Raw genomic sequence first — 26,746 nt, forward strand, 5'->3', positions numbered from 1 at the left:
TGAAGGATGGATCTCATTTCCGGGCAGGATTTGAGGAAGTCGTATCCCTGCTGGAGAGCCACATTCAGAGTCTGATCCAGTCCCGGAAAGTATTCTATCACAAGTGGGGCACTTTTGTGGTTCTTCTGTGGGAGGTTCTGGGTTTGAGAGGATGAGGAAGTGGCTCTGGTTATTTGCTTCTGTACGAGGTCGGGAAGGTAGTTGCGGGATGCGAAAGCTGTTGTCAGGTTGTTGGTGTAATGGTTCAGGGATTCCGGACTGGAGCAGATTCGTTTGCCATGAAGACCTAGGCTGTAGGGAAGGGACCGTTTGATGTGGAATGGGTGGCAGCTGTCATAATGGAGGTACTGTTGCTTGTTGGTGGGTTTGATGTGGACGGATGTGTGAAGCTGGCTATTGGACAGGTGGAGGTCAACATCAAGGAAAGTGGCATGGGATTTGGAGTAGGACCAGGTGAATCTGATGGAACCAAAGGAGTTGAGGTTGGAGAGGAAATTCTGGAGTTCTTCTTCACTGTGAGTCCAGATCATGAAGATGTCATCAATAAATCTGTACCAAACTTTGGGTTGGCAGGCCTGGGTAACCAAGAAGGCTTCCTCTAAGCGACCCATGATTAGGTTGGCGTACGAAGGGGCCATCCTGGTACCCATGGCTGTTCCCTTTAATTGTTGGTATGTCTGGTCTTCAAAAGTGAAGAAGTTGTGGGTCAGGATGAAGCTGGCTAAGGTAATGAGGAAAGAGGTTTTAGGTAGGGTGGCAGGTGATCGGCGTGAAAGGAAGTGCTCCATCGCAGTGAGGTCCTGGACATGCGGGATATTTGTGTATAGGGAAGTGGCATCAATGGTTACAAGGATGGTTTCTGGGGGTAACGGATTGGGTAAGGATTCCAGGCGTTTGAGAAAGTGGTTGGTGTCTTTGATGAAGGATGGGAGACTGCATGTAATGGGTTGAAGGTGTTGATCTACTTAGGCAGAGATACGTTCTGTGGGGGCTTGGTAACCAGCTACAATGGGGTGGCCGGGATGATTGGGTTTGTGAATTTTAGGAAGAAGGTAGAAGGTAGGGGTGCGGGGTGTCGGTGGGGTCAGGAGGTTGATGGAGTCAGGTTTTGTAGGGGGCCTAAGGTTCTGAGGATTCCTTGAAGCTCTGCCTGGACATCAGGAATGGGATTACCTTGACAAACTTTGTATGTGGTGTTGTCTGAAAGCTGACTCAGTCCCTCAGCCACATACTCCCGACGATCAAGTACCACGGTCGTGGAACCCTTGTCCGCCGGAAGAATGACGATGGACCGGTCAGCCTTCAGATCACGGATAGCTTGGGCTTCAGCAGTGGTGGTGTTGGGAGTAGGATTAAGGCTTTTTAAGAATGATTGAGAGGCAAGGCTGGAAGTCAGAAATTCCTGGAAGGTTTGGAGAGGGTGATTTTGAGGAAGACGAGGTGGGTCCCACTGTGACGGAGGACAGAACTGTTCCAGGCAGGGTTCAATTCTGATAGTGTCTTGGTGAGTTGGATCATTAGGGGTAGGATTAGGATCATTTTTCTTCGTGGCAAAGTGATACTTCCAGCAGAGAGTACGAGTGTAGGACAGTAAATCTTTGATGAGGGCTGTTTGGTTGAATCTGGGAGTGTATATATATATAATATATATATATATATAATAGAGGGAAACATTCCACGTGGGAAAAATTTATCAAAAAACAAATATGATGTGACTTACCAAACGAAAGCGCTGGCAGGCCGAAAGACACACAAACAAACACAAACATACACACAAAATTCAAGCTTTCGCAACAAACTGTTGCCTCATCAGGAAAGAGGGAAGGAGAGGGAAAGACGAAAGGAAGTGGGTTTTAAGGGAGAGGGTAAGGAGTCATTCCAATCCAAGTTGCCGCCGCTCATACCTCACCTGTCTTTCAACAACATCTTTGCCTCTTTACTTCTGCCTAAATGACATCTCTGCCCAAAGTCTTTGCCTTTACAAGTGTCTGCTTGTGTCTGTGTATGTGCGGATGGATATGTGTGTGTGTGTGTGTGTGTGTGTGTGTGTGTGTGTGTGTGTGTGAGGGGGGGGGGGGGGGGGAGAGAGAGAGAGAGAGAGAGAAAGTGTTTTTCTCTGTAACTTCGTAGTTTCTTCACACTTCAGCACCTAGTGTTACATTAAAACCTTAGTATTTCTTCCATGATCAAAATGAAAACATGATTTGGTTATTGAATATACTGTAAATCACATGTTTGGGTATCATGACTTCCAGTGACCACTTGTGACAATCATTGCCAATGTACGCTTCGAAGTTAGTGTGTGGAGTGCTGTTTATAAAGTTTAACCAAACATTTCATAGCCAACAGTACGTACCCCATTGGTCCTTGTCCATCACAACTCTTTTCCAATTGCTATTGTGAAATAGACCCTTGTCAACAAGGACATCAGCCTGTACTGATATGTTTTTGGGATGGTATCCAGTGAGAGATCTGTGAAATGTGTCACCATCTGAGTAAATGAACTTTAAAGCAAGCCAATCAAATAATCCCTTTTGCCACTGCCAAGTCATGTGTCGTCCTTATCATAAGTGTGCAGAAACCATTGCACCATGTATTGATGATAATGATGATCTATTGATGACAATGCACCTATATTGATGATACGACAAATAGAATGACCTGCAAGCATTTTTTTTTTTTTCCATCTGAAGAAACTATTACTAAAACTAAGTAACATACAGAACAATGTCCACTACTAATACTTTTGTCATTGTGTTACAAGTTTTTGTGTTGGAAATAATACTTTCAAAAACAGATTGTTCCATAATGTAGTGGTGAAGGATAAGAACTGCTATTGACTGTTGATGGGTCTAAGATGTTTGCAGTCGTCTCTGTTTTTTAACTCCTGTGTGGTATCTTACTATTGCTCTTGGCAGTACTGAAATGACTGTATATTTGTTGTAAAGATGCAACTAAATGCTTCTTAACTCCTCATCCTTTATTCCAGGAGTTACACCAGTCTTGGCCATTGTCAAAATAACCTTACTACTGTCTCTCTGAGTTTGTAGCTCGTGTGTGTGTATTTTGTCTCGAATGCCTAGCAAATCATAATTTTGCAAATTTATATGAGTATATTGATGATCAGAAGTGAGTGTTTAACAGATTCTTTATATCATAGGTATGGATGGCTGTTAAAACTCATTCCTAATTTAGAATATCTTACTTGTGAAAGTTTGCCTCAGAATTACAATGTAGAGCAGTACTTCCTCTTGTCTCGCACTTCCATCCTTTCTCGGCACGTTGTAGCTGTATCCAAGCTCTTTCTATTGTCTGCTGCTCCCTCACACTTCTATTTCTGTATGTGCTTACCAAACCTTTTGTGTGTGTCTATCACATTCGTAGTCCCCTGTCTTTTCATTTTGTAAACAACATGTCTTTTCCTCCTTCATTTCACAGAGTTTACACTCATGTACTGCCACAGTGGGCTAGATTGATGTTCATTTCTGCAACTGACATTTTAACATTTTTTTCCCCTTTCCCTCATACTGCTGCTCTAATGCTCCTCAACTATGTGACTGAATAACATACACCTCCCTTTTCTTTTTATTTCTACAACTGTACTGAGGAAGAAGATGCGATTTCAGAGAGTGTGTGGAGCAAGATAAAATAGGTATTCATATCAGGCTATTTATTGTTACCATACTAGTTATTGGAGGTAAAATTTCATGAATCTTTTCTTCTTCTTGTTATTGGCTTGGTTTTAATGAAAAATATTTAATGTGTTATGTCAATATCTAATTCTACAGGCTTGTTACATAGTAATTCATTTGTATATACAAGTCCTTTATATACTGTTAATGTTTAGCACCACACAGTTTTACAGTATTGTAATCAGATTTACATTTTTCATTATAATGTGCTATTTTATTTTTAGATCTTGGGGCTGACACAGTATTCCCGACTGAGTGCTTCTTGCCCATCTCTTAATAATGAAGGTGCATCTGACTTGGATGTTGAGGCTTCACTCAATTCATCACCAACACAACCCACACCCTTGGGATCTTCTGTAAACCCATGCTTCCCAGAAACTCTACAGACAAAAGGTATGCATTGATATATATAAAAAAAGTGTTGGTAAATCAGAATGCATTGTGTAATTGTGTTACATTGTCACAAACACATCCTGAGTTTCATTAAGTGCAACAAAATATGCATGAGTGAGCAACAACTGCAGAATACTGTAGTCCTTCGACATAGTGGTCCACTGGCAAGGCAGCCTCGAGTGGTGCAATGTACTGGCACCATTCGGAGTGGTTAAAATTAAAGTTTACTAAGCAACACACACTGCATTTGGGACGGTTGTAGAGTTATGTCACTGGAAATTTGCCTGAGAAAACACACAGAGCAGTTATTTGAAAGTAGCAGCAGCCTGCTGGATGATGACATGAAGTCAGTCTGGCTGTAGAATTTGTAATGAGTTCCAAAAAAATGCAATACTTGATTTATTCTAACAAAGTACAAATGATTACTCTTGAGATTCTTGAACCTTAGTTGCAATAGTTCAGATACATTCATGTATATGGGCATTCGAATCACTAGTGTAACTAGTAAACACAAAGGATTCACTGATGCAGTGAAGACAGTGCACAACACAGCTCCTGATTTAGGATGTATCAGTGTGGCTGGCATGAAAGAGCTATCACTTAGTAAATCAAACAGTTCTGTGCTTAAAGCAAAGTGTTGAAAATCCATTTCCAGATTGTCTTCAGCAGTACTAGAGAATCTGTAGCAGAGTTCTGGGCATAGTCCCTGCAGGTTTCATTGCCTGTGAGGGCATGGCCAAGTTATCACGTGATGTTGGATATCAATAGTACTTCTCTCTAGTGCCACATACATTGTGAGTGGGAAACTCTATTCCTGACTTTGTTTGGCTGCGCAATATTGCTCGCAGGCACATTTTGATTGTGTGTGCCATGGCCATGGAGACTCGTGTCTCTTACCTCCAGGATGCTGTACTCACAACTAACATAGCACTGACATGGCCCTGCAGCAGTGGTGAATGTACATCAGTGTATTCTTAATGTGTATTAATGAAAACTTCAAGGTGATGATCCAGATTGAATTTTCTGAAACAAATTGATGTCTGATTTTGCTGCTGCTTCTCATATTGGGGGAAAAAAATTATGCATCCTCCTTCAGTTGCATTGCTGATCCTGCGCTAGCCTGTGTCAGGTGATCAAAAGTATCTGGACACTTGGCTGAAAATGGCTTAAAAGTTCTTGACGCCCTCCATCAGTAATGCTGGAATTCAATATGGTGTTTGCCCACCCTTAGCCTTGATGACAGCTTCCACTCTTGCAGCCATATGTTCAATCAGGTGTTGGAAGGTTTCTTGGGAATGGCCACCTATTCTTCATGGAGTGCTGCACTGAGGAGAGGTATCAGTGTTGATCGTGAGGCCTGGCACGAAGTCGGCATTCCAACACATCCCAAAGCTTTTCTATAGGATTCAGGTCAGGACTCTGTGCAGGCCACTCCATTACAGGAATTTTATTGTCCTGTAACCACTCCACCACAGGCCGTGCATTATGAACAGGTGCTCGATTGTGTTGAAAGATGCAATCGCCATCCCCAAATTGCTCTTCCAACAGTGAGAAGCAAGAAGGAGCTTAAAACATTAATGTAGGCCTGTGCCGTAATAGTACCATGCAAAACAACAAGGGGTGCAAGACCCCTCCATGGAAAACACGACCACACCATACCACCACCACCACCTGTGAATTTTATTGTTGGCACTACACACGCTGGCAGATAACATTCACCAGGCATTCGCCATACCCACACCCTGCCATCAGATTGGCACATTGTGTACTGTGATTCTTCACTCCACACAACATTTTTCCGCTGTTCAACCATCCAATGTTTACACTCCTTACACCAAGCGAGGTGTCGTTTGACATTTATCTGCATGATGTGTGGCTTATGAGCAGCTGCTTGACTATGAAATCCAAGTTTTCTAACCTCCTACCTGACTGTCATAGTACTTGCAGTGGATCCTGATGCAGTTTGGAATTTCTGTGTAGTTATTTGGATAGATGTCTGCCTGTTACACATTACAACCTTCTTCAACTGTTGGTGATCTGTCAGTCAACAGATGAGGTCAGCCTATATTCTTTTGTGCTGTATGTGCCCCTTCGTGTTTCCACTTCACTATCACATAGGAAACAGTGGACCTAAGGATGTTTAGTAGTGTGGAAATCTCATGTACAAATGTATGACACAAGTGACAACCAATCACCTGACCAAGTTCGAAGTCCGTGAGTTCTGCGGAGCCAGTCTGCTCTCTCACGGTTTGTAAATGACTACTGGTCACTGATTGGGAGTACCTGGAAGTAGGTGGCAGCAAAATGCGCCTCGTAAGAAAAATGTATGTTTTTGGGGGTATCCAGATACTTTTGATCAAATAGTGTATGTTCTGGGCTAAGTTTAGGAAATAACATCTGGCAGAGGTATGAAATCACACGATTTGAGCAATGCGAAACCCAACATGCATTGTATCATTCCATATGCAACTTGGGAATTTTCTATGGGGTTCAAAATTGTTGCATTTCCTTTTAGCGTGACATATGCAAATTTTTTATTTATCTTAACATTTGTTTAAAAAAATGTTTCATTAGTTTACAGTAGATGTGGAGCACAGGGGATGGAGGATACTGTGAAAAATTTACTGGGCATATGGTCTCAGAAAGACAATGCCTAATAGTACTAGTCAGATGGCAGTTTTTAAGTTTTTAATCCAGTGAAACATTTACAGGTTAGTCAGTTGATCTTCTATATCTCGTAATTGTGTCTGCTGGTCTCTTTCTCTTCTTTTTATGTGATAGGAACTAAAAATCAGGTCAGCAAACGTGCAAAGACAAGTACCTATCCAAAAAATTGTACTCGTAAGGCCAGTAGACAGAATTGAAAGTCACAGAATTTCATGCTTCTAGAACCAAAGGCACCCTGTTATCATGCAAAGAGAAAGGGGGGGGGGGGGGGGGGGATGGCAAAATTGAGGAGAGGAAAAAAACCAGCAGCTACAGAAAAAACAGAGGACAAAAATTTAAATAATATTTGAACAGTATTTCTAGTCATCAATTTGAACCCAGAATCAATGTAATGTCACATGGTTGCTATGGTATACTATTGTCCCAGCAAGAATAATTTCATATTAAGGAAAGAGGAGCATTAATTATTTTATCTGTCTGCAATTGATTGTTCAATTTATATTTCATGCTTTTCTGTAGTCTCTTAGACACATACTTCAAACTTTCACAGTAGCTCAAAGAATATGTTTGTAAAATGATTCACATTAAATTTTGTTTTGAAGCTCCTAAAGACTGGTTGATGTGCCGAGACGGTAGTGGAGATGTGCCTCGGCGGCGGAGTTGGACTGCTCTGGAAGACCTCACCGGTGGAAGGGCAAAAAGAAAATCGGAAAGACAAAGGAGGCAAGAGATATACTTCTTAAATATGTTGTTATGCTTCACAAGTATTTTACATTTGTAGCAACTTTTTTAAAAGTTAATCAAGGCCTGGTGCTTGCGTGTGTACTTGCAAACATCCCACTAGTTTCAGTGAGCATCAGCAGTCTAGTCAGTAGTCACATTAAATCCTGTGAAAGGTATTTGTTCATTGTATTCTGTTTCATTATATTATAGTCTGTCTAATAAAAAAGGTGAAGTTCAAAGGTCTTGATGTAAACATATTTCAGAGTTGGTGGAATTGTTAGAACACTCATAAATGAGGAAATATTGTCTGTACATTTCAGGGCCACAACTTAGAAGTTCCCCAGAAATGGAAGATTTAGTGCTTGTGAACTGTCTCACATTTACTTGAGAAGGGAAACATATGTGTAGTGGGCCAGTGGCCAACTTGTGTAATAGCTGTGTACAAATCATGGCCACCTATGCGTGTAGATTTGAATCTCACTGCTTGCAACATTGTTTTACTCTTAAGCAAGACAGTGAAACTGAAAGGGTTTACCACCCATGGCGTTCAACTCCAATCACATGTCTGCAGACTATTAAGATCTTTTTTTTCCCACATAAAATGTATTACCCCTTTTACTAGGGACGGTAAAGATAATGAAATTCCTCCCTCCCACCATCGTGCACTTGGTTTCATTCTATCTCCATTTCGCCCCTTTCATTCACATTTCCACTTCCTCCTACTGCCTCTTTGCTGCTCCCCTCTGCCACTACCCCACTAATTCCTCCCCATAACCACTTCCCTTCCTCCCAATTTTATCCTGCTCCTCAACTTTTACGCCTCCCCTCCCCCTTTATTCTATCTTCCTCAAACTTTCTCTCTACCTTCCTCCCCCACCTCTCCCTCATTCACCCACCTCCTTCCTGCTCCTCTCTTCCCCCCCCCCCCTCCACCTCTCTCTCCCATACTCGCCTCCTCTATCTTCCTCACCCTCCTCCGTCTTTCTCCCCCCTCCTCCGTCTTTCTCCCCCCTCCTCCGTCTTTCTCCCCCCTCCTCCGTCTTTCTCCCCCCTCCTCCCGTCTTTCTGCCCCCTCCTCCCGTCTTTCTGCCCCCTCCTCCCGTCTTTCTGCCCCCTCCTCCCGTCTTTCTGCCCCCTCCTCCCGTCTTTCTGCCCCCTCCTCCCGTCTTTCTGCCCCCCCTCCCGTCTTTCTGCCCCCACCTCCCGTCTTTCTGCCCCCTCCTCCCGTCTTTCTGCCCCCACCTCCCGTCTTTCTGCCCCCTCCTCCCGTCTTTCTGCCCCCTCCTCCCGTCTTTCTGCCCCTGCCTCCCGTCTTTGCCCCATACCTTCTTGCCCCTCCCCTCTGCCCCATACTCTCTCTCCCGCCCCCTCTCTATCCCGCCCCCTCTCTATCCCGCCCCCTCTCTCTCCCGCCCCCTGTCTCTCCCGCCCCCTGTCTCTCCCGCCCCCTGTCTCTCCCGCCCCCTGTCTCTCCCGCCCCCTGTCTCTCCCGCCCCCTGTCTCTCCCGCCCCTGTCTCTCCCGCCCCCTGTCTCTCCCGCCCCTGTCTCTTCCGCCCCCTGTCTCTCCCGCCCCCCTCACTCCTTCCTGCCACCACACTCAACCCCCTCTCTCACCCTCCCCATCTCTCACCCTCACCCTCTACCTCCCTCCCCCTCTCCCTCCCCATCTCTCACCCTCTACCTCCCTCCCCCTCTCCTTCCCTCCCCATCTCTTCCCCCCTCCCCCTCTCTTCCCCCTCCCCCTCTCTTCTCCCCTCCCCCTCTCTTCCCCCCTCCCCCTCTCTTCTACCCTTCCCACTCTCCCCCCTTCCCCCTCTATCCCCTTCACTCTCTCTCCCCCTCTATCCCCCTCCCCACTCTCCCCCCTTCCCCCTCTATCCCCTTCACCCTCTCTCCCCCTCCCCCTTTTCTCCCTCTCGCCCTCTCTCTGCACCCCTCTCGCCCTCTCTCTGCACCCCTCTCGCCCTCTCTCTGCACCCCTCTCGCCCTCTCTCTGCACCCCTCTCGCCCTCTCTCTGCACCCCTCTCGCCCTCTCTCTGCACCCCTCTCGCCCTCTCTCTGCACCCCTCTCGCCCTCTCTCTGCACCCCTCTCGCCCTCTCTCTGCACCCCTCTCGCCCTCTCTCTGCACCCCTCTCGCCCTCTCTCTGCCCCCCTCTCCGCCCCCTCACCGCCCTCTCTCCTCCCTCTCTCTGCCCGCTTCTCCGCCCTCTCTCCTCCCTCTCTCTGCCCGCCTCTCCGCCCTCTCTCTGCCCGCCTCTCCGCCCTCTCTCCTCCCTCTCTCTGCCCGCCTCTCCGCCCTCTCTCCTCCCTCTCTCTGCCCGCCTCTCCGCCCTCTCTCCTCCCTCTCTCTGCCCGCCTCTCCGCCCTCTCTCCTCCCTCTCTCTGCCCGCCTCTCCGCCCTCTCTCCTCCCTCTCTCTGCCCGCCTCTCCGCCCTCTCTCCTCCCTCTCTCTGCCCGCCTCTCCGCCCTCTCTCTGTCCCCCTCTCCGCCCTCTCTCCGTCCCCCTCTCCGCCCTCTCTCCTCCCTCTCTCTGCCCCCCTCTCCGCCCTCTCTCCTCCCTCTCTCTGCCCCCCTCTCCGCCCTCTCTCCTCCCTCTCTCTGCCCCCCTCTCCGCCCTCTCTCCTCCCTCTCTCTGCCCCCCTCTCCGCCCTCTCTCCTCCCTCTCTCTGCCCCCCTCTCCGCCCTCTCTCCTCCCTCTCTCTGCCCCCCTCTCCGCCCTCTCTCCTCCCTCTCTCTGCCCCCCTCTCCGCCCTCTCTCCTCCCTCTCTCTGCCCCCCTCTCCGCCCTCTCTCCTCCCTCTCTCTGCCCCCCTCTCCGCCCTCTCTCCTCCCTCTCTCTGCCCCCCTCTCCGCCCTCTCTCATCCCTCTCTCTGCCCCCCTCCCCCCTCTCTCTGCCCCCCTCCCGCCCTCTCTCTGCCCCCCTCCCGCCCTCTCTCTGCCCCCCTCCCGCCCTCTCTCTGCCCCCTTCCGCCCTCTCTCTGCCCCCCTCCCGCCCTCTCTCTGCCCCCTTCCGCCCTCTCTCTGCCCCCCTCCCGCCCTCTCTCTGCCCCCCCTCTCGCCCCCCTCTTGCCCTCTCTCTGCCACCCTCTGCCCTCCCCCCTCTCTCTCTTCCCCATACCCTGCACCCTACATCTTGCCCCCTCCTACCCTGCCCCCCCCCCCCTCCCCACGCCTTGCATCCCCTCATGCCCAGCTCCTTGTGACGTTACTTGTGATAATTGAAGCTATCCATCTGCTAACCTTGTTATCCAAATGTTTCCTAAATGACAGTTGATCCTGCAAGCAGCACTTTCATCAGACCACGTGTTCACAGCATTCATTTTGATTGGCGTCAAGTGCAAACTCCAAATTGTTGAAGTTTGTAGATGCCATCTTCAGTCACATGGTTGGCCTCACAGAGTTCTTATTTTTTACCCATGTTGTACACGCCTGTCCTTCACGCAAACATTATGGGATTTGACATTACAATTCCATGGTGAACTACTCCATTGACCGAGGAAACAGGTGCACTATTACTGCAGTGTGACAGCTGGCTCTAATGTAAGGATAAGTATGATAACTGCAATTTATTGCTTGATTGATAAATGCAGTAGCTTCTTGAAAACTGAGCCTTTAGTTTTGCTATTTCCCAATTTTCAGCTAAGCTGTGTATTTTCTTCTGAAATGTTAGGTACTGGATTGTGTGTTAAGTTCGTAAACATAATTTGAAAAGCAGCTTGTAACACAGGACCACTTATGTTGATGTTGAGTGTTTTCCAGTTTTTATATAGGAACAGAAAAAATTAACAATGTAGATATTTTAAAGTGCTTATACTGTAGTATATTTTTTGTGTTGAATCAGACATGGAAATGTAGGTCCATGGAATCAAATACAACTTTATTTGATCTGTTAAAAGAAGGCTCTTTGCCACAGTGACTGGCAAATACGTTTGATACTGAGAGTTGCATTAATGTTTTCAGTATGAGCCTGAGTAGCTTGGACTCTGAGCCTGATGATCCATTCTTGGACCGTGTAGATGGTGCTGGAAGCACTGGTCTACTGCTGTCAGAGACAGCATCACTTGGAGGTGGTGGCACAGGGAGTGCTGGGTCAGGAGGTCGTCGGTCAGCAAGGGGCTCAGGTGGTGCATCTACACATTCACTCAATGAAGCTGACCTACAGGTAAGTTAATGTAGAGAACCAGCTGTCACTGTTCAGTGATGAAAATTTGAAATTAGCCTGAGAAAATGTGATAACTGTTAATAGCATCCTGTGATAAACCTTTGCCTTATATTAGAGAATTTGGATGGCTGCTGTTTGTTACAATTAATCCTGTCCTGTTAAAAATGTCAAATAGTAAACATTAAAAAGCAAGAAATTGGGTTATGTATGCAAATTAAAAAAAAAGTGCACACTATTTTATTTCAAACTCCTACAAGCAATAAAACAAACATCTAATATTTTCACCAACTAATAAACTCAAATGTTATACTTATGCTAGAACAAATCTTTGTTCACAAATGTACATAGATCTCGTTTTTAGTGCAAAATGTCTGCTAATCCAACTCACTTGTACTGCTGTTCAAACAAAATTGGAGATTGTCTTGATAATTTCTACACTTGCATTTGTCATAACACATACCTATTATGCACATTTTTTTCATATTTATTTACGTGCAAGTTGTATTTGAGACCATGAAAATGGAAGTTGGGGAAGTAGAAGCCCCAACTTTCTCTTTCAAAGGAAGTTCACTACACACTGCACTTTTAATATGACATGTAGAGTTCCTAAATCAAGGGCTCTACCTCTGCCTATAAAACAATGGAAGTCATTGCAGTGGCATACCTGCCAGTAATTCATCATGTGCTACAGCATTTAGAACCATTGGCACAGAAAAATCCACCCACTGAAACACTCTTACCATTGAGCCAAAACTGTAGAAAAAGCTTTGTAGGGCATTGCAGCCACATGGAAGAGATCACAGACATGTAGTGATATGGTCACATTGTGTTGCTCAGTCCAAGCATGCAACACAGTCTGTCATAGAAGTAAGCCCTGTACAAGTTGAAATTATTCTGTTTGCTTATTCTAATGATGTCAACGATGCATGAGAAAGAAATACAGTTGGCTGTTGCCTGACCTCCACAATTTGACATGGTGAAATGTCGGTCACAATAATTTTAATTGGAGAATATTTTACATTCACAGCTGACCGCCAATGGTATAGTGTCAATACATTGCACTATTGTGACCATAAAACAAAATCTGTCAATATATTTTGACTGTGCCAAAATTCTTCCCCTAATGTGCAAATAGTTATTTTCAGTTGTATATCTATGCTAAGTGCTTTGTTGATTCTATCTGCAGCATTGGCAAGTATCAGTCACACTGCTATGAAAGTCCGGCCGGTGTGGCCGAGCGGTTCTAGGCGCTTCAGTCTGGAACCGCGCGGCCGTTACGGTCGCAGATTCGAATCCTGCCTCGGGCATGGATATGTGTGATGTCCTTAGGTTAGTTAGGTTTAAGTAGTTCTAAGTTCTAGGGGACTGATGACCTCAGATGTTAAGTCCCCTTGTGCTCAGAGCCATTTGAACCATTTTTGCTATGAAAGGTTTAAATTAATATTCTGCACATTTAGTAATTAACAAATTGTCCAGAAAAGAAAAATGGTGTCAAGAAATAGCTTTAATCAGAGACTCAGTCATTTCATTTGTAGAAAAATGCTGCTCCTTCTCAACAGAAATAATCATTTGTTGAAAGCTTCAATACAGCCAGTAGAAGAAACAAGACCACTGTTGGGAAGGAAAAAAAGAAGAAAAAAAAAACTGTTGAAGTTTTTTGCAAAGACAAAGATTCCAATCCAAAAGCTTCGGAGTCATCTCTTCTTTTGTGAAGTGAAAATATGAAGCAACAAACAACTAAATGAAGACCAAGCTGACCTCATGTGCTTACAGACAGAGGCGTCAGAGTACTGCGGTTGGTGGTTGCAAAAATGATGGTAGTGGTGGTGGTGGTAGAAATAAATAAAATAAGCACTTGAAATAAGCAGAAGGAATAACCCATGTGTTCCAAAGTGCTACCAGGAGTCAAGTTAGCACGATGACTATGCGTAGAGAGTTAAAAAGAATGGGATGCAGTGGTCAAGCAGCTCCTCAAAAGCCACACACTTCTGTAGTCATTGCTAGGCGACACTTACCTGGTGTAAACAGCGACACCACTGGACAATGGACAATTGCAAATGGGTGATCTGAAGATATGAATCATGCTAGACCTTGTGGGAAAACAATGGAAAGGTTTGTGTTTGACAAATGCCTCGAGAATGTTACTTGCCACCATCTGTAGAGCCAGCGGTGATGTACAGAGGAAGTGGTGTTACAGAATGGAGGTGTTTTACATGATTATGGTGGGTTCTCTTGTTGTGCTTCTAAAAACTGTAAATGTGGAAGGATATAGATGTGTTTTACTGCATTGTGTACTGGGTACAGCAAAGGGACAGTTCAGAAATGATGATTGTATCATATTGACACTTCACCCTGTAACAAAGCAGCATCTCTGAGGCCATTGTTTGTGGAAAATAAAATTCCTGAAGTGGACTGCTCTTCCCACAGTCCTGACCCGAACCCAATGAAACACTCTTGGGATGAGTTAGAATGTCAACTTTGCTCCAGACTCCAGAATCCAACATCACTACCGTCTTTGATTTTGGCTGTTGATGAAGAATTGTCTACCATTCCGCCACATACATTGAGATACCTCATTAAAAGTGTCCTGAGCAGTCTTCAAGCCTTCATAAAGGTGAAGAGTGTACACACCTCATATTAATGTCTGTTAATACATGTCCAGATACTTTTGATTAGATGGTGTAACTATGTAACCAACTTATTTCTATATGCACCATCATGTATTACACAGAGATCTCTCGTTCTCTATGTCCTCCTGGACATCTTGCAGAATGAGCATCTCAAGACTTCTTCATTCAAATGATTCCTTGACCCCTATGCCCAATTCATCATCATTAGTCTTCTGCTGATATTGAAGTCATATGCAACTTGATTATTCCTTATGATTAGTTGTTTGGCATCGTAAGATTCAAGCTTCATCTTGCCATGTCGGTGGAGTTGGACACGTTCTTGAACTACACCCATGTAGTGACCTCACAATTATTCATCAAGGAACGCTTCCAACTGAATAACAAAGAGTGCTGGAGCTCCACACTGTTGTAGCCACTCAGTCTTATTATTCCCATGTCTTTGAGCTGAGGCACTAATCAAGTTTGAAAAATCTCCAAACAAGTATTTCCATTCACATATACTTAAAAAACCTATGGTTGTTACAGATATTGTGACAATGTCCCTTCCTATATTATAACTTGAGGCAGATCTTTCCAGCTCTTGCACATAATGGGAATTTCCCTCTGACCAGAAAGCCACATTCCTTCTGTGTGAACTATGATATATAAAACTTTCATCAGAAAATAACACTCTTGAGTGGGACACGTATTTGGAAACTGTGCCAACAAACCATGGCAATTTGCAGCCTGATGTTTCATGTCATTATCAGAATTTTCATTCACACACATAGGCCTAAATCCTAATTTTTAAACATTTTCAATGTGGTCATATCTTGTTGATTGTGGTAGCTGAAGCTTAGATTCTCTTACTTGTATGAATTTCATTGGAGGGTGCTCAGCTGATTGAATGAAGGTGGCACATGATTCCTCTCATGTTAGTTGCATGATCCTTAGATCATTTGTATCTTTCTTTTATCAAAAGAATGTGGAGTGAGCCAGTTTACAGCATATATGTATGTGATTAGTGTTAACATGACTGAACATATTATTTCTAATCCTTCTCAGGCAGCTGTGCTTAAAAAAAAATTTGTGTGCAGAATAAGAGCAGTTGTCCAGGAGAAATGATTTTGGATTAGATTTAAAACTTCCTTTGCATCCTTTGGACATTTTGCTTTATTGGCCAAATGAACAAAAATTTTTGTTAATGGGCATTGAACTCCTTTTTGAGCCAGTACGAGCTTTAATAATTAGTAATCAGTCATCAATGGCTCATTAAAGAGTTACTGCATTTCGTTTGGTTTCTTGCCCCTGTTAACTTTTTATTTGTATTGCGCTGCAAATAGTCCACAATACCACAAATGTGGATAGTATGTCTTCTATTCATTTGCTCCTGGTACTTTCCATTGCCAACAGCAATGCCCTCTATGACTTGTTGCCCTCAAGTTTGCATTCAGTACTGCTTGGTTCTATCTTGGGTTTTGTTTTCCACCTGTGTTAGTTGTACATTAACGGTGATACACAGGGGTACTGTGGATAGATTTACTGATGAAGCATTGGCTGATATGCAGCTCATGTTTGGGCTCACTGAAATGAAATTATTCATGTGGCATTATTGGCTGAGAGCCCCCATCTGAGGTTGTTCTGCCATTAGTGCAAGTCTTTTTATTTGATCCCATTTTGCCATCTTGTGCATTGTTGATGATGAAATGATAATGAGTACGTGATACCTAGAACCTGAATGAATAAAATCTGTGACCTGGCTGGGAATTGAACCCAGGTCCCCTGCATGGCAGTCAGCTGCACTGACCACTCAGCTATGCAGGCGGACTATGGGTTCACTGAATGTGCTCTTACTATTGACAAATTTGTTGATGAAGCATTGGCTAATACACACCTCAGACATGGGTTCACTGAATGCAATGTAAGGGCAGCCCACCAACACTAACTTGAACTGTCCCCACAGCAACACCAACCACATTAGCTATAGAGAGTCAAATCCTGTGTTTTTGTGTTGCACATTTTGGCGATTACATATAGCAGGCTTTTTCACTGGTGTGAGGCTATTTTTCCAGAAACAAAGATAACTAGGGTGACAGACTGAATCAATCCTTACATTATTACTCTGTAACAGCTACTGGAAAGCATGGGTCCCATACAGAAAATACTCAGAAGGTGAGTCTGAACAACCTCATAAAGTTGATTGGTGGAGTTCTGGTTCACCCTGGATAGGGAATAGGAGTGGATAAAAAATTGAACCTTGTGAGACTCCCCTTGTGATTGATACCCCGACACTGAACTGTTCTTTCCTTTCAACATTGTTTGAATTATTCAGCACAACTTTTTGCATTCTGTTTAAGCATGATTCAATCCAGTTTAGTGTAAAACCATAAATTTTAAGCTTTCCTAAGAGAGTATCATGACTTGCCACACAGTCAAATATTTTGAGATCACAAAATTACCATCTGCCAATATTTTATTATATAAGGCTAGTAATATTTGGTGATTGAATGTGTAAACAGCAGTCTGTCAAGCAACCTTTGTGGAATCCAGACAGTGATGTGCTAAGTTGTTTCTACTTAAATGTGAGGCTACTTTTGAGTACATCAATTTTTCAAATATTTTGGAAAAGAAGTAGGTACGGAAAATGGACAATAATTATTTAAGTTTTTCTTGTCACCTTTCTTATAAAGACATTTAACTACTGCATATTTTAATCTGTCTGGAAAAATGCCATGTGCCAGCATTTCATTACATTTAACACTAAGGACAGTAATTATTTAGTTAGAACAACTTTTCAGAATTCTATTTCAAATTCCATCAACACCATATGAGCTTTTGCCTTTTAGAATTTTTATAATTCTGCTAATTTCCATGAAGGATGTTGGTGTTACTCTTAGTAGTGTAAAGTTTTATGAAATTAGATTTTTAATGAAATAGAAATAATGTTGTGATCTGAATGATATTTCTGCACTGTGCTATACCGAACACTTGACTTAAAAAAGATATATTAGAGCTAACATACCTCCCTCAGTTTAAACTTCCAAGCATGTTTTGTACGAAGATATCGAGTCGTGAAGGTACCTGTGTGTATGATAAAGAAAATATTGAATTCAACAGTGTAATTAAATATCACAATCTGTCCTGTGAAAGAGATATAGAATCCTCTGTAGCCAAATCACCAAAGGAAAATAAATTATTATTTGCATATGCAAATCACCAGACAGAGATGTGAATGTGTTTTATAATTACATGGAGGAACTTTTGGAAGAAATTCACTCCCCCTAGAAAAATATAATTATATGTGGTGACTTCAATACTGATTTCTCAAAAACAAATTTAATGATAGTAAATTTATTAGTCATTGAAAATAAACTCAACTGTAACTGAACCAACCTGAAAAACAGCAATTTCTGTGTCTATCATTGACCAGGTTTTGATAAATGCATGCAAATATGCCCATATCACACAAGTTATAAACATGTGTTTTAGTGATCACTATGCTGACATTCTTTCAACGAATGTTGCAGGAAACTCATAACTGCATGGAATAAGATGCACTGTTAGTAATTTCAGTGCAAAAAATCTGTAATTTTTTTTTTCTCCTGAAGGGTGAAAATTGGAATGATGTATACAACTGCTATTATACCAATAAAAATGTATGTTTATGGTCACATTTAAGCAGCTTTTTGAAACAGATTTTCCCAAGAAAGCAACTCCATTTAAGACAAAAAACAGACAAGTGTATTACAAAAGGGACAAAGACGTGTAGTATCAGAATAAGAGGACATTGTGTAATTCCTCCAAGCAAAACACTAGTCCTGATTTTATTACCTACTTCAAAAGGATTAATACCAATACAGATTATTTCAAAAATAAAATAACTAGAAAATGACAAACTAATGTGTAATTCCAAGAATAAAACTAAAGTAACCTGTCAAATTATAAGAAGAGAGGAGGCCAGTTAATCGCAGTAATAGGGAGCTTATTATTAACTCTGACCCCAGGCATGTGGCTTGTGCTTTCAACCATTATTTCTCAAACACAGCACTTTAATCATGTTCCCAACAACACCTGAGGGGCCATCTAAAAATTATGAAGGGGCTTACTTTATACACATTCAGTTGGTGCCGATGATGTACCAGATGCTATCATGCAAAAAGTAATGCCACTTCATAAGGAGGTTGCAAAATGTGAAATTGATAATTGTAGACCAGTTTGTTTTGTCAGATTTCAGCGAAATTATGTAAAACATTATGTTAGATGATTAATAGCAGTCTTAAATAAAGGAAGGCTGATAAATGACTCATAACATGGGCTCAGAGCTGGAAAAATAACCCAGTCAACATTTTTTGTCTTTTGAAATGAATTACTAACAGCAGTTGATGATGTATCTAGAATATTTCCCGATCTTCATAAAAACTTTGATGTTGTTGATCATGACATTCTTTTGCATAAGTTACATGATTGGAAATAGAAGCCAGTCTGAAAGGTGGATCTAGTCATAACGCAACAGCCATCAACAGATTACAGAAATAAAATAAGGAGATAGTGAAACACAAAAAGTTTCTAGTTTTTGCAATAATGAGCAAAAAATCGATTATGGAGACACACAAGGGTCATTCCTAGGACCTGTCCTATTTCTATTGTATGTAAATGACTTGGCTGCTAAAATACCTAATGGAGCCACAGTACTCATTGCAAATGACACTAATATTGCAATTAAATCACACATTGACGAATCTACAGGAAGCTGCAACATCAGTTTGCATAGTTTAGCACAATGGTTCAGGACCAATAGGCTCTTAAAAAAGTGTGAAAAAACTGCTGCTAACTTTCACATCATACGGAACTTCCATCTTGCAAACCCAGCTTTCACCATTGAAGGAAAAAAGTTTCAAGGGTGACTCATAAAAAAATTTTAGGCATAAATATTCATGAAGATTTAAAATAGGAGATACACTTCTATAATCTAAATAAAGAAAACTGAGGACAATTACTTCTGCTGCTCAGATTCTCACTCAAAATCCAAATTGCTCATTCATGGTCACAGTGTTATTACTATTGATGAACAAAATAATTTTGTAAGGGAAATCCACAATTTAAAAAACAATTAAAATACAGAGCAATAAAGAAACAAAAAGGCAGGGATTCCTGTAGCCTGCTTTTTAAAAGTCTGAAAATACTGCCTATACCTTGTTTGTATAAATATATGAAATACTAATTTTTATAAAAGGAAGTATTTTAAGAAAAGAAGGGAGTTCAAACATAAGTGTGATTAACACACATTTGAAACTGGACAGGAGGTTAAACCTACATATGAACCTATTAAGTACAAACTTACGGAAAAGAGGAATATACCATACTGGAGTTACGTTATATCACCATGCGCCTTCATACTTAAAATGCATTTTCATATTAAATACGTTTAAGGTAAATTTGAAACAGTTTTTGTATGACCACTGCTTCTGCTGTCTCTGAATTTTGGGAACATCATAATAAGCAAACGTAATTTATCTGATATTGTTAATTATGTATTATGTCACGTTATCGTACAGTTTATTTTGACACTGTTGATCATGTAGACTCAATTAATAACTACTGCTGTTTTATGTACAACAGGGTATTAAGGAATGATTTCCTGGACCAAACTAAATAATGTATTATCTTACTTCTTCAACTGAACCCTGTCATCCCATTTTTGCTGCTACATTTAGAAAGTGAATGTTACAAACATTTGAAACTTGTAAATCACCGTTCACAACACTGTGATTTAGCTTAATAGTTGTTGTGTCTTGTACAGTGATAGTGTGTCCTGTCTACTGTTTCATAGTATCCCTTATAGTTTTAATCTTATTATGTGCAGTAGCAATTTATGTCAGGACATACCTGTTTCAGGACATCTTATTGACTTTCCTTGAAATATTACAGTATTTTTTGTATAATGCAAGTAATGTTGGATCTTGGCTTATCCTGGCCTTTGTATAAATTTCTCTTTTCCTCTTACAACAAATTTTAACTCCTTTACTTATCTATATCTTCCGCTTTTTTTAAAATACTTTCTGGAGAATGTTGTAGAAAAGCTACATTAAAATATTGACACAAATTTGCTATAGAGCATACTGAATTTCACATTATCATCTTTTTCTTAAGACATTTTACCCTGTTCTCATTAATAAACCTCACTGTTTTGTATGAATCCACCTCAGAACTGTAAGGTGCTACAGTGTTAATTGTGCATCATGATCAGATAGTCCATTAACAAGAGGAAGCATGTTAATTGTGTATCATGATCAGATAGCCCATTAATAAGTGGAAGCATATTAATTGTTTCAGCCTGAGCACTGTTTATAAAAATGTTAACAATCAGGATCCTGCTATCTTGGTGCATACAAGTTGGAAAATTTACCATTGAAATCAGATTGAGACATACAAGTAATGATTCCAGAGCTTTTCTTATGTCCACTATGTGGCCTGTTTTTGACTTTGTTTAAAATAAAACATTTCTTCCAATTAAGCAGGATTGCTTTATGGCATGTGGCTTTGCCAGTCACCTCTAAGTGCACTCATTATCTCTCTAATTGCTTGGTGTTCTGTGAATATTCTTGCTCCCAGACACGTGATGCTAACCATTCATCAGCGGTGTACCTGTGCCCGCTCACATCAGCGGTGGCTTCACAACTGAAACAGTGCAATGCTGGAACAAAACAGCGTAGTACTAGCATCAATACTTTTCATCAGCTTCAAATTAGAAGTACCAGTAAAACAACTAATGGACAGTCGAGAGAGGCATGGGCCGTATTGGACAGCCTGTACATTGTACAGTGTATATACTTCTGTGCTTGTAAGTGTCAGCTGCTTGTGATGACACCTAAAAGCATCAGTTGCAGTGCGCATCTCAGGCAAGCTGAAGAAGCTAAGGAACAGATATTTAGTGTAGCTGAGGAAATTGCAGTTTTTGGACATTCTAAAAATTCAAGACAACCCAAGTTACATTCACTTTATATTCCATATGAACACAAAAAATGTGGTAGTTGGATGATAGTTAACTGTCAGTACAGCATACAACTCAAGTATCTTATAGTCGCTTTGCTCTGTCCATATATCTCAAGCACTCCACATCTGAAAAAAAATATTTGTTAATGATAGGACTTGTGGAACAAATGAATGTATTAATTAAATTTTTGGAATAACATAATTTGATTTTTTAATATTTTGAGAGATAAGTTGCATCATTTATAGTTAAATAAAACGGTAAACCAAAATACACCGGTAGTGTTGAAGAGGTGATTTGAAAACTAATTTATTATATTATACACACACATCAAAAAAAGTTTTGCATCATCCCAGTTCCCAGAACTCCTGAAGATAGACATTGACTGTGGATATTGTATCATAGATTCAGTCCCTTTGATTGTTCAGAGATGTCACTAAACTCGTCCAAAGATGTAAACCACCATGCATGAACATCGCCTATTAGATGGAGGGGTCCGACAGCTGATGAGTTCCAGTCATTCCACCAGGAAGGAGGTATACTGTTCCTGTTGTCAGTAGTTCAACCATGCCTTGATGGTCAATACCACAGTTCGATTGCGTCCGTATTGTTACTTTGTGCCAGGAAGGACTCTCAACAAGGGAAGTGTTCAGTCGTCTCGAAGTGAACCAAAGTTCTAACATGGAGGAGATACAGAGAGAGACAGGAACTGTCGATGACATGCCTTGCTCAGGCTGCCCAAGGGTTACTACTGCAATGGATGACCACTACCTATGGATTATAGCTCAGAGGAACCCTGACAGCAACACTACGATGTTGAATAATGCTTTTCGTGCAGCAGCAGGAAGTCGTGTAACTTCTCAAACTGTGCTCAATAGGGTGCATGATGCGTAACTTCACTCACTACGTCCATGGTAAGATCCAGCTTTGCAACCATGACACCATGCAGTGCGGTAAAGATGGGCCAACAACATGCCAAATGGACTGCTCTGGATTGGCATCACATTCTCTTCACCGATGAGTGTCGCATATGCCTTCAACCGGACAATTGTCGGAGACGTGTTTGGAGGCAACCTGGTCAGGCTGAACGCCTTAGACACACTGTCCAGCTAGTGCAGCAAGGTGGAGGTTCACTGATATTTTGGGGTGGCATTATGTGAGGCTGACGTATCCCACTGGTGGTCCTGGAAGGCGCCGTAGTGGCTGTACGATACGTGAATGCCATCCTCCGACCAATAGTACAACCACATCAACAGCATATTTGCAGGCATTTGTCTTCATGGATGACAATTCGTGCCCCATCGTGCACATCTTGTGAATGAATTTCTTCAGGATAACGACATTGCTTGTGTAGAGCAGCCAGCATGTTCTCCAGACATGACCCCTATTGAACATGCATGGGATAGACTGAAAAGGGCTGTTAATGGATGACACGACCCACCAACCACTCTGAGGGATCTACGCTGAATCACCGTTGTGGAGTGGGACAATCTGGACCAACAGTGCCTGGATAAACTTGTGGATAGTATGCCACAACGAATACAGGCATGCATCAGTGCAAGAGGATGTGCTACTGAGTATTAGAGGTATTGTGTACAGCAGTCTGGACCACCACCACTGAAGGTCTCACTGTATGGTTGTACAACATCCAATATGTGGTTTTCATGAGCAATGAATAGGGCAGAAATGATGTTTATGTTGATCTCTATTCCAATTTTCTGTACAGCTTCCGTAACTCTTGGAACCAAGGTGATGCAAACATTTTTTCAATGTGTGTAATTCATAACAATACATTTTTAAAAACTGCAAATAAAATGCGTGGAAATATACAACATTCATTGTTTTGTTAGAATGATTTCAATAAGCTGGCTGCAAAGAGAGAAATGGATAATTTGAGGTTACTGCCTATTCGCCTGCCACTTCAGAAGTCTGTCTCAACTCCATCAATACTTGCCGTGCGGGACATGGTGGGTGAGGCAGTTACAGACAGTACTCCTGCAATTCCAGCGTAAGTTTTACTTTTTTTATCTATGCACGACTTTTACAAAATGTTTCAATTTTTTTCATGTTTCTTCTGTGCACCAATTGCCGCAATTAGGCATGATTTATGCTACAATTTGCTGCCATCTGCTACTGAGCTGTCAATATGAATTGCTTTAATATGACAGATAGCAGTTAGCTATCAAGTGTGGTAAGGCATTTTGAAATAATTTTGTGAATTTTATGTCATAAACATTTGAAAATGTACAGATCTATAATAAATTTATCAGAGATATACTATGCAGAATCTTAGATGTTTTCAGTTCTGTTACTTTATGCAGTTAGAATGTGTAGTCAGGTATCTAGTACGGTTGACTGTCACCTCACAAATGAAAATTTAATGTGTTGAAAGTTTGAGATAAAATGTGTACACACTGGCAGAACTCAGTTTCTCATAGTAGTAGTAATAATAATAATAATAAAACCAGACATGAATTTTAGAGGACTAACATTGTAACTTAACATTGTTGATTCTTAAATAGAAAACAGTTCAGGGACTGAGGATAAGGACTGAAAGTAAAGTTTTTGGTTTGGATGTAAATAAGTGATGCCACTTGGAGCTATAATGAATATGTGTTTTTGTGTTGTGAAGACTTCCATGATGTGTGTCAGAGCTTTGCTAATAACTTTTTTTGCAATCTGCAAATGTTGGAGAAAGAGATGCTGACTTTGTCGTGTCCAAACAAACTCTGATTCTATTAGACTGCATGACTCATGAAAATATTAATTATAGATATGGAAGACAGTTGATTTTCTTAAATGACATCAAATTGTTAAGTACTGCATCAGCAAATGTAAATTACATTGACAGTAGACTGCTGTTGGCTGATTGCTAAAATGATAGAGGATGTGCATCTCAAGTGATGTATGTTGTAATACTTTCTATTGTAACAGGCCAGCAAAAGAATGAAAAAAAAAATTAAATATCTCTGCCAGCTTTTACCCAGATATTTATGTAATTATGCTGTCACTGGGGAACACAATTTGTCAATGAATAGATTTCAAAAATGCAATCTGAAATTTATTTTAGAGGACTTTTCTTTATTTGTATGTTTATTTTTAAGGATCAAAACTGTGATAAATTACCACATGCATGGGATAAACCCAGGCTTATTTGGTTACTGAAGTTATTTGCAATATGCTCCAGCATTTGATTTTTTTATTGTTACTAAGCATTGGCATGAATGAATTTGCTTGGCTTTCTGCTTGAATCTCATGTTTATTGCTTACGCTACAGTGGAACTGAGAGTGAAACGGAAGAGGAACTTATGCCATCAGGAAAGCATTTAGTTACCCCACACATCAACATAGCTTTGGATGAATTCCTGACTGAGTGAGTATATTGCAGCAACCATTATTATAAAGATACAAATAATTATGTTTTGCAGCTGTTTCTTTCAGTTTGTTGTAAGTTTTCTTGTAAGAATATATGCTTATGCAATATCATTTTGTGCCTTAAAAAAACTGCACTTCCATGACTACTGCATCAGCTTAGGCTTTGTGCTGCTGGATTTTATTGTTTGTGGCAGCTTTGTGACTGCTAAATAGTAGGTTCTTTCCAATTGTGCTTTATGTCCTTCATCATATAGTCGATTTTGGCATTTTCTATGGATGAGTGTTGGTCGTAAGCTTTGAAGTAATGAAAGTTTCAACCGTTGTTGTTATTTACGGTGGCTGATATTGATTGACCATTTGAACACCTGTACATCAGTGAAGAGGCTAACCATTAAGCTCTGAAAAAAGGGTTGTAACAACCAAATAGCAGGTCCCAGAACACAACTGATAATATGCTGTTGCCACTAACTTGGTCAAAGGAGGAGTAGGCAGTAGGCACAGAGAAATTGGCCACAAAATATGCATCGCAAAATTAAAATTAACCATGTGAATATAACTGATATAATAAGGGTTACACGCAGTTAAATGCTGGGTGGGATGCAGGAGGTGTGGGAAAGAGGTACGTGGTTTGAGGTATGTCAGGGTAAGAACGAAAAATAGCCGGAAGCAAAGAGAACATTATAAAATGAGAAATGGAATGTATTAACTCAACATTTCGTCTACAATCAAACTTTATATTGGAACGGAGTTTCTTGCCTGTCAGTTGATGTGATTAACCTACAGACCTAAATGAGAACTGTCAAAATATCAAGTGTATTTAACTTTTGATTCTCAGTGTCTAGATTGTCACATGAAATTTATAATCAGTAGTAAGTATATCTCCAATCAACGGATGTGTCACATCATTTCATAGAATCTGTGTTGAAGATAACAATTATAGATACAGAGAGCCGAAGGCATTTACTTTTCTCCATAAGAATATTCATTATTCAGGATTGCCCATTTTCAAGAACTTGTTAGCAAAAATAATACAAAAATTAAGTACTAATAGTAGCGGAAGTTTATAAAGATGCGAAGGCTTTATTTTTGTCTGATTCATACTGTGTAGATGAATTGCTTACGAAACTGTTCTATATAGATATCATTGATAATATCATACGATCTAAGTTCTTTGTAACATTTGACTCCTGCGCTCTTTAAGTGTGATAATGTATACCATATAAGTTAAAGTAGTGTGATATTTGGCTATAGTAGCCTAGGAATTATTTTGTGCTATGTAATAAGCAAAAAATTACATGTTTGTAATAATTATTGTATTAAGCTGAAAATGAAAACTTATTCCAGTATGTTTTACATGCTTGATGACCATTTCACTTAAGATCTGTGTAATGGACATTGGATCTTATTGTATCAGTTCTTACTTGAATATGTATTCTGTATTTTTAAGTTAAGAGAAAGTCCTTGGTGGAGTCTAATGTACGAGGTAAAGCTGATAATTCGCTAAATAATTATAGTGCTAAGACACCAGTAGGTATATAAACATGACTGAGAATGTTGCCTCCTTCAGAGCTGTGAAGTACATATACATGTACAGCTACGTTGTCCTGAATGACTGCATTGTGCCATCACTGCAGCTCTACTGGGTTGATGGGCAGTGTGGAATGGACTGGAAAAGAGAAGACAGGAGGAGGGAGTGTAGGGGAAGGGTGGCTGAGGGCTGGGAGGGAGAGGCAGCAGGTTCATGGGATGGGAATGTTGCACCCTTGAGCTCATCCTGGCTAAAAATGGGAAATTGTGCACAGCACACACCAGTGTGGAGGAGTGGATTGGGAGGGGAAGATAAAACAGAAGAAGAGAAATGCTGGAGCAGCAGGTGTGAGTTCAAGTGAGTGAAATTAGGGGCACAATGTAGTCTGGTGGGACTGTGTTGACTGCACAGTTACAGGTGTACACTATAGCTCTGAAGAGGAATTTGCCTTACTCTTGTTCTCACTCTTGTTTATGAGCCTATTGATGACTTGGAGCATCAGCTGTTCAATGAGTTGTTACCTTTATTCTGCATTTTGTTTCTCTGACATGTCTCCCATCCAAGAGGGTCTCTTTATTACAGATCTGTGAAACACACAATGT

At 41.3% G+C, this 26,746-nt stretch overlaps 1 protein-coding gene across 1 annotated transcript in view; it reads left to right on the forward strand.

Annotated features, from left to right (window-relative positions):
- LOC124615354 (rho guanine nucleotide exchange factor 18) overlaps positions 1-26,746 on the forward strand; it is a 591,378-nt gene that overhangs the window by 307,190 nt on the left and 257,442 nt on the right. Inside the window, exons 5-9 of the mRNA XM_047143164.1 lie at positions 3,917-4,085; positions 7,355-7,475; positions 11,440-11,641; positions 23,092-23,249; positions 24,519-24,614. Of these exons, the coding sequence (XP_046999120.1) occupies positions 3,917-4,085; positions 7,355-7,475; positions 11,440-11,641; positions 23,092-23,249; positions 24,519-24,614 (746 nt within the window). The remainder of the gene's footprint in view (positions 1-3,916; positions 4,086-7,354; positions 7,476-11,439; positions 11,642-23,091; positions 23,250-24,518; positions 24,615-26,746) is intronic.

This window comes from Schistocerca americana, chromosome 5 (genome assembly GCF_021461395.2).
Source record: "Schistocerca americana isolate TAMUIC-IGC-003095 chromosome 5, iqSchAmer2.1, whole genome shotgun sequence".
NCBI classification, from domain to species: domain Eukaryota; kingdom Metazoa; phylum Arthropoda; class Insecta; order Orthoptera; family Acrididae; genus Schistocerca; species Schistocerca americana.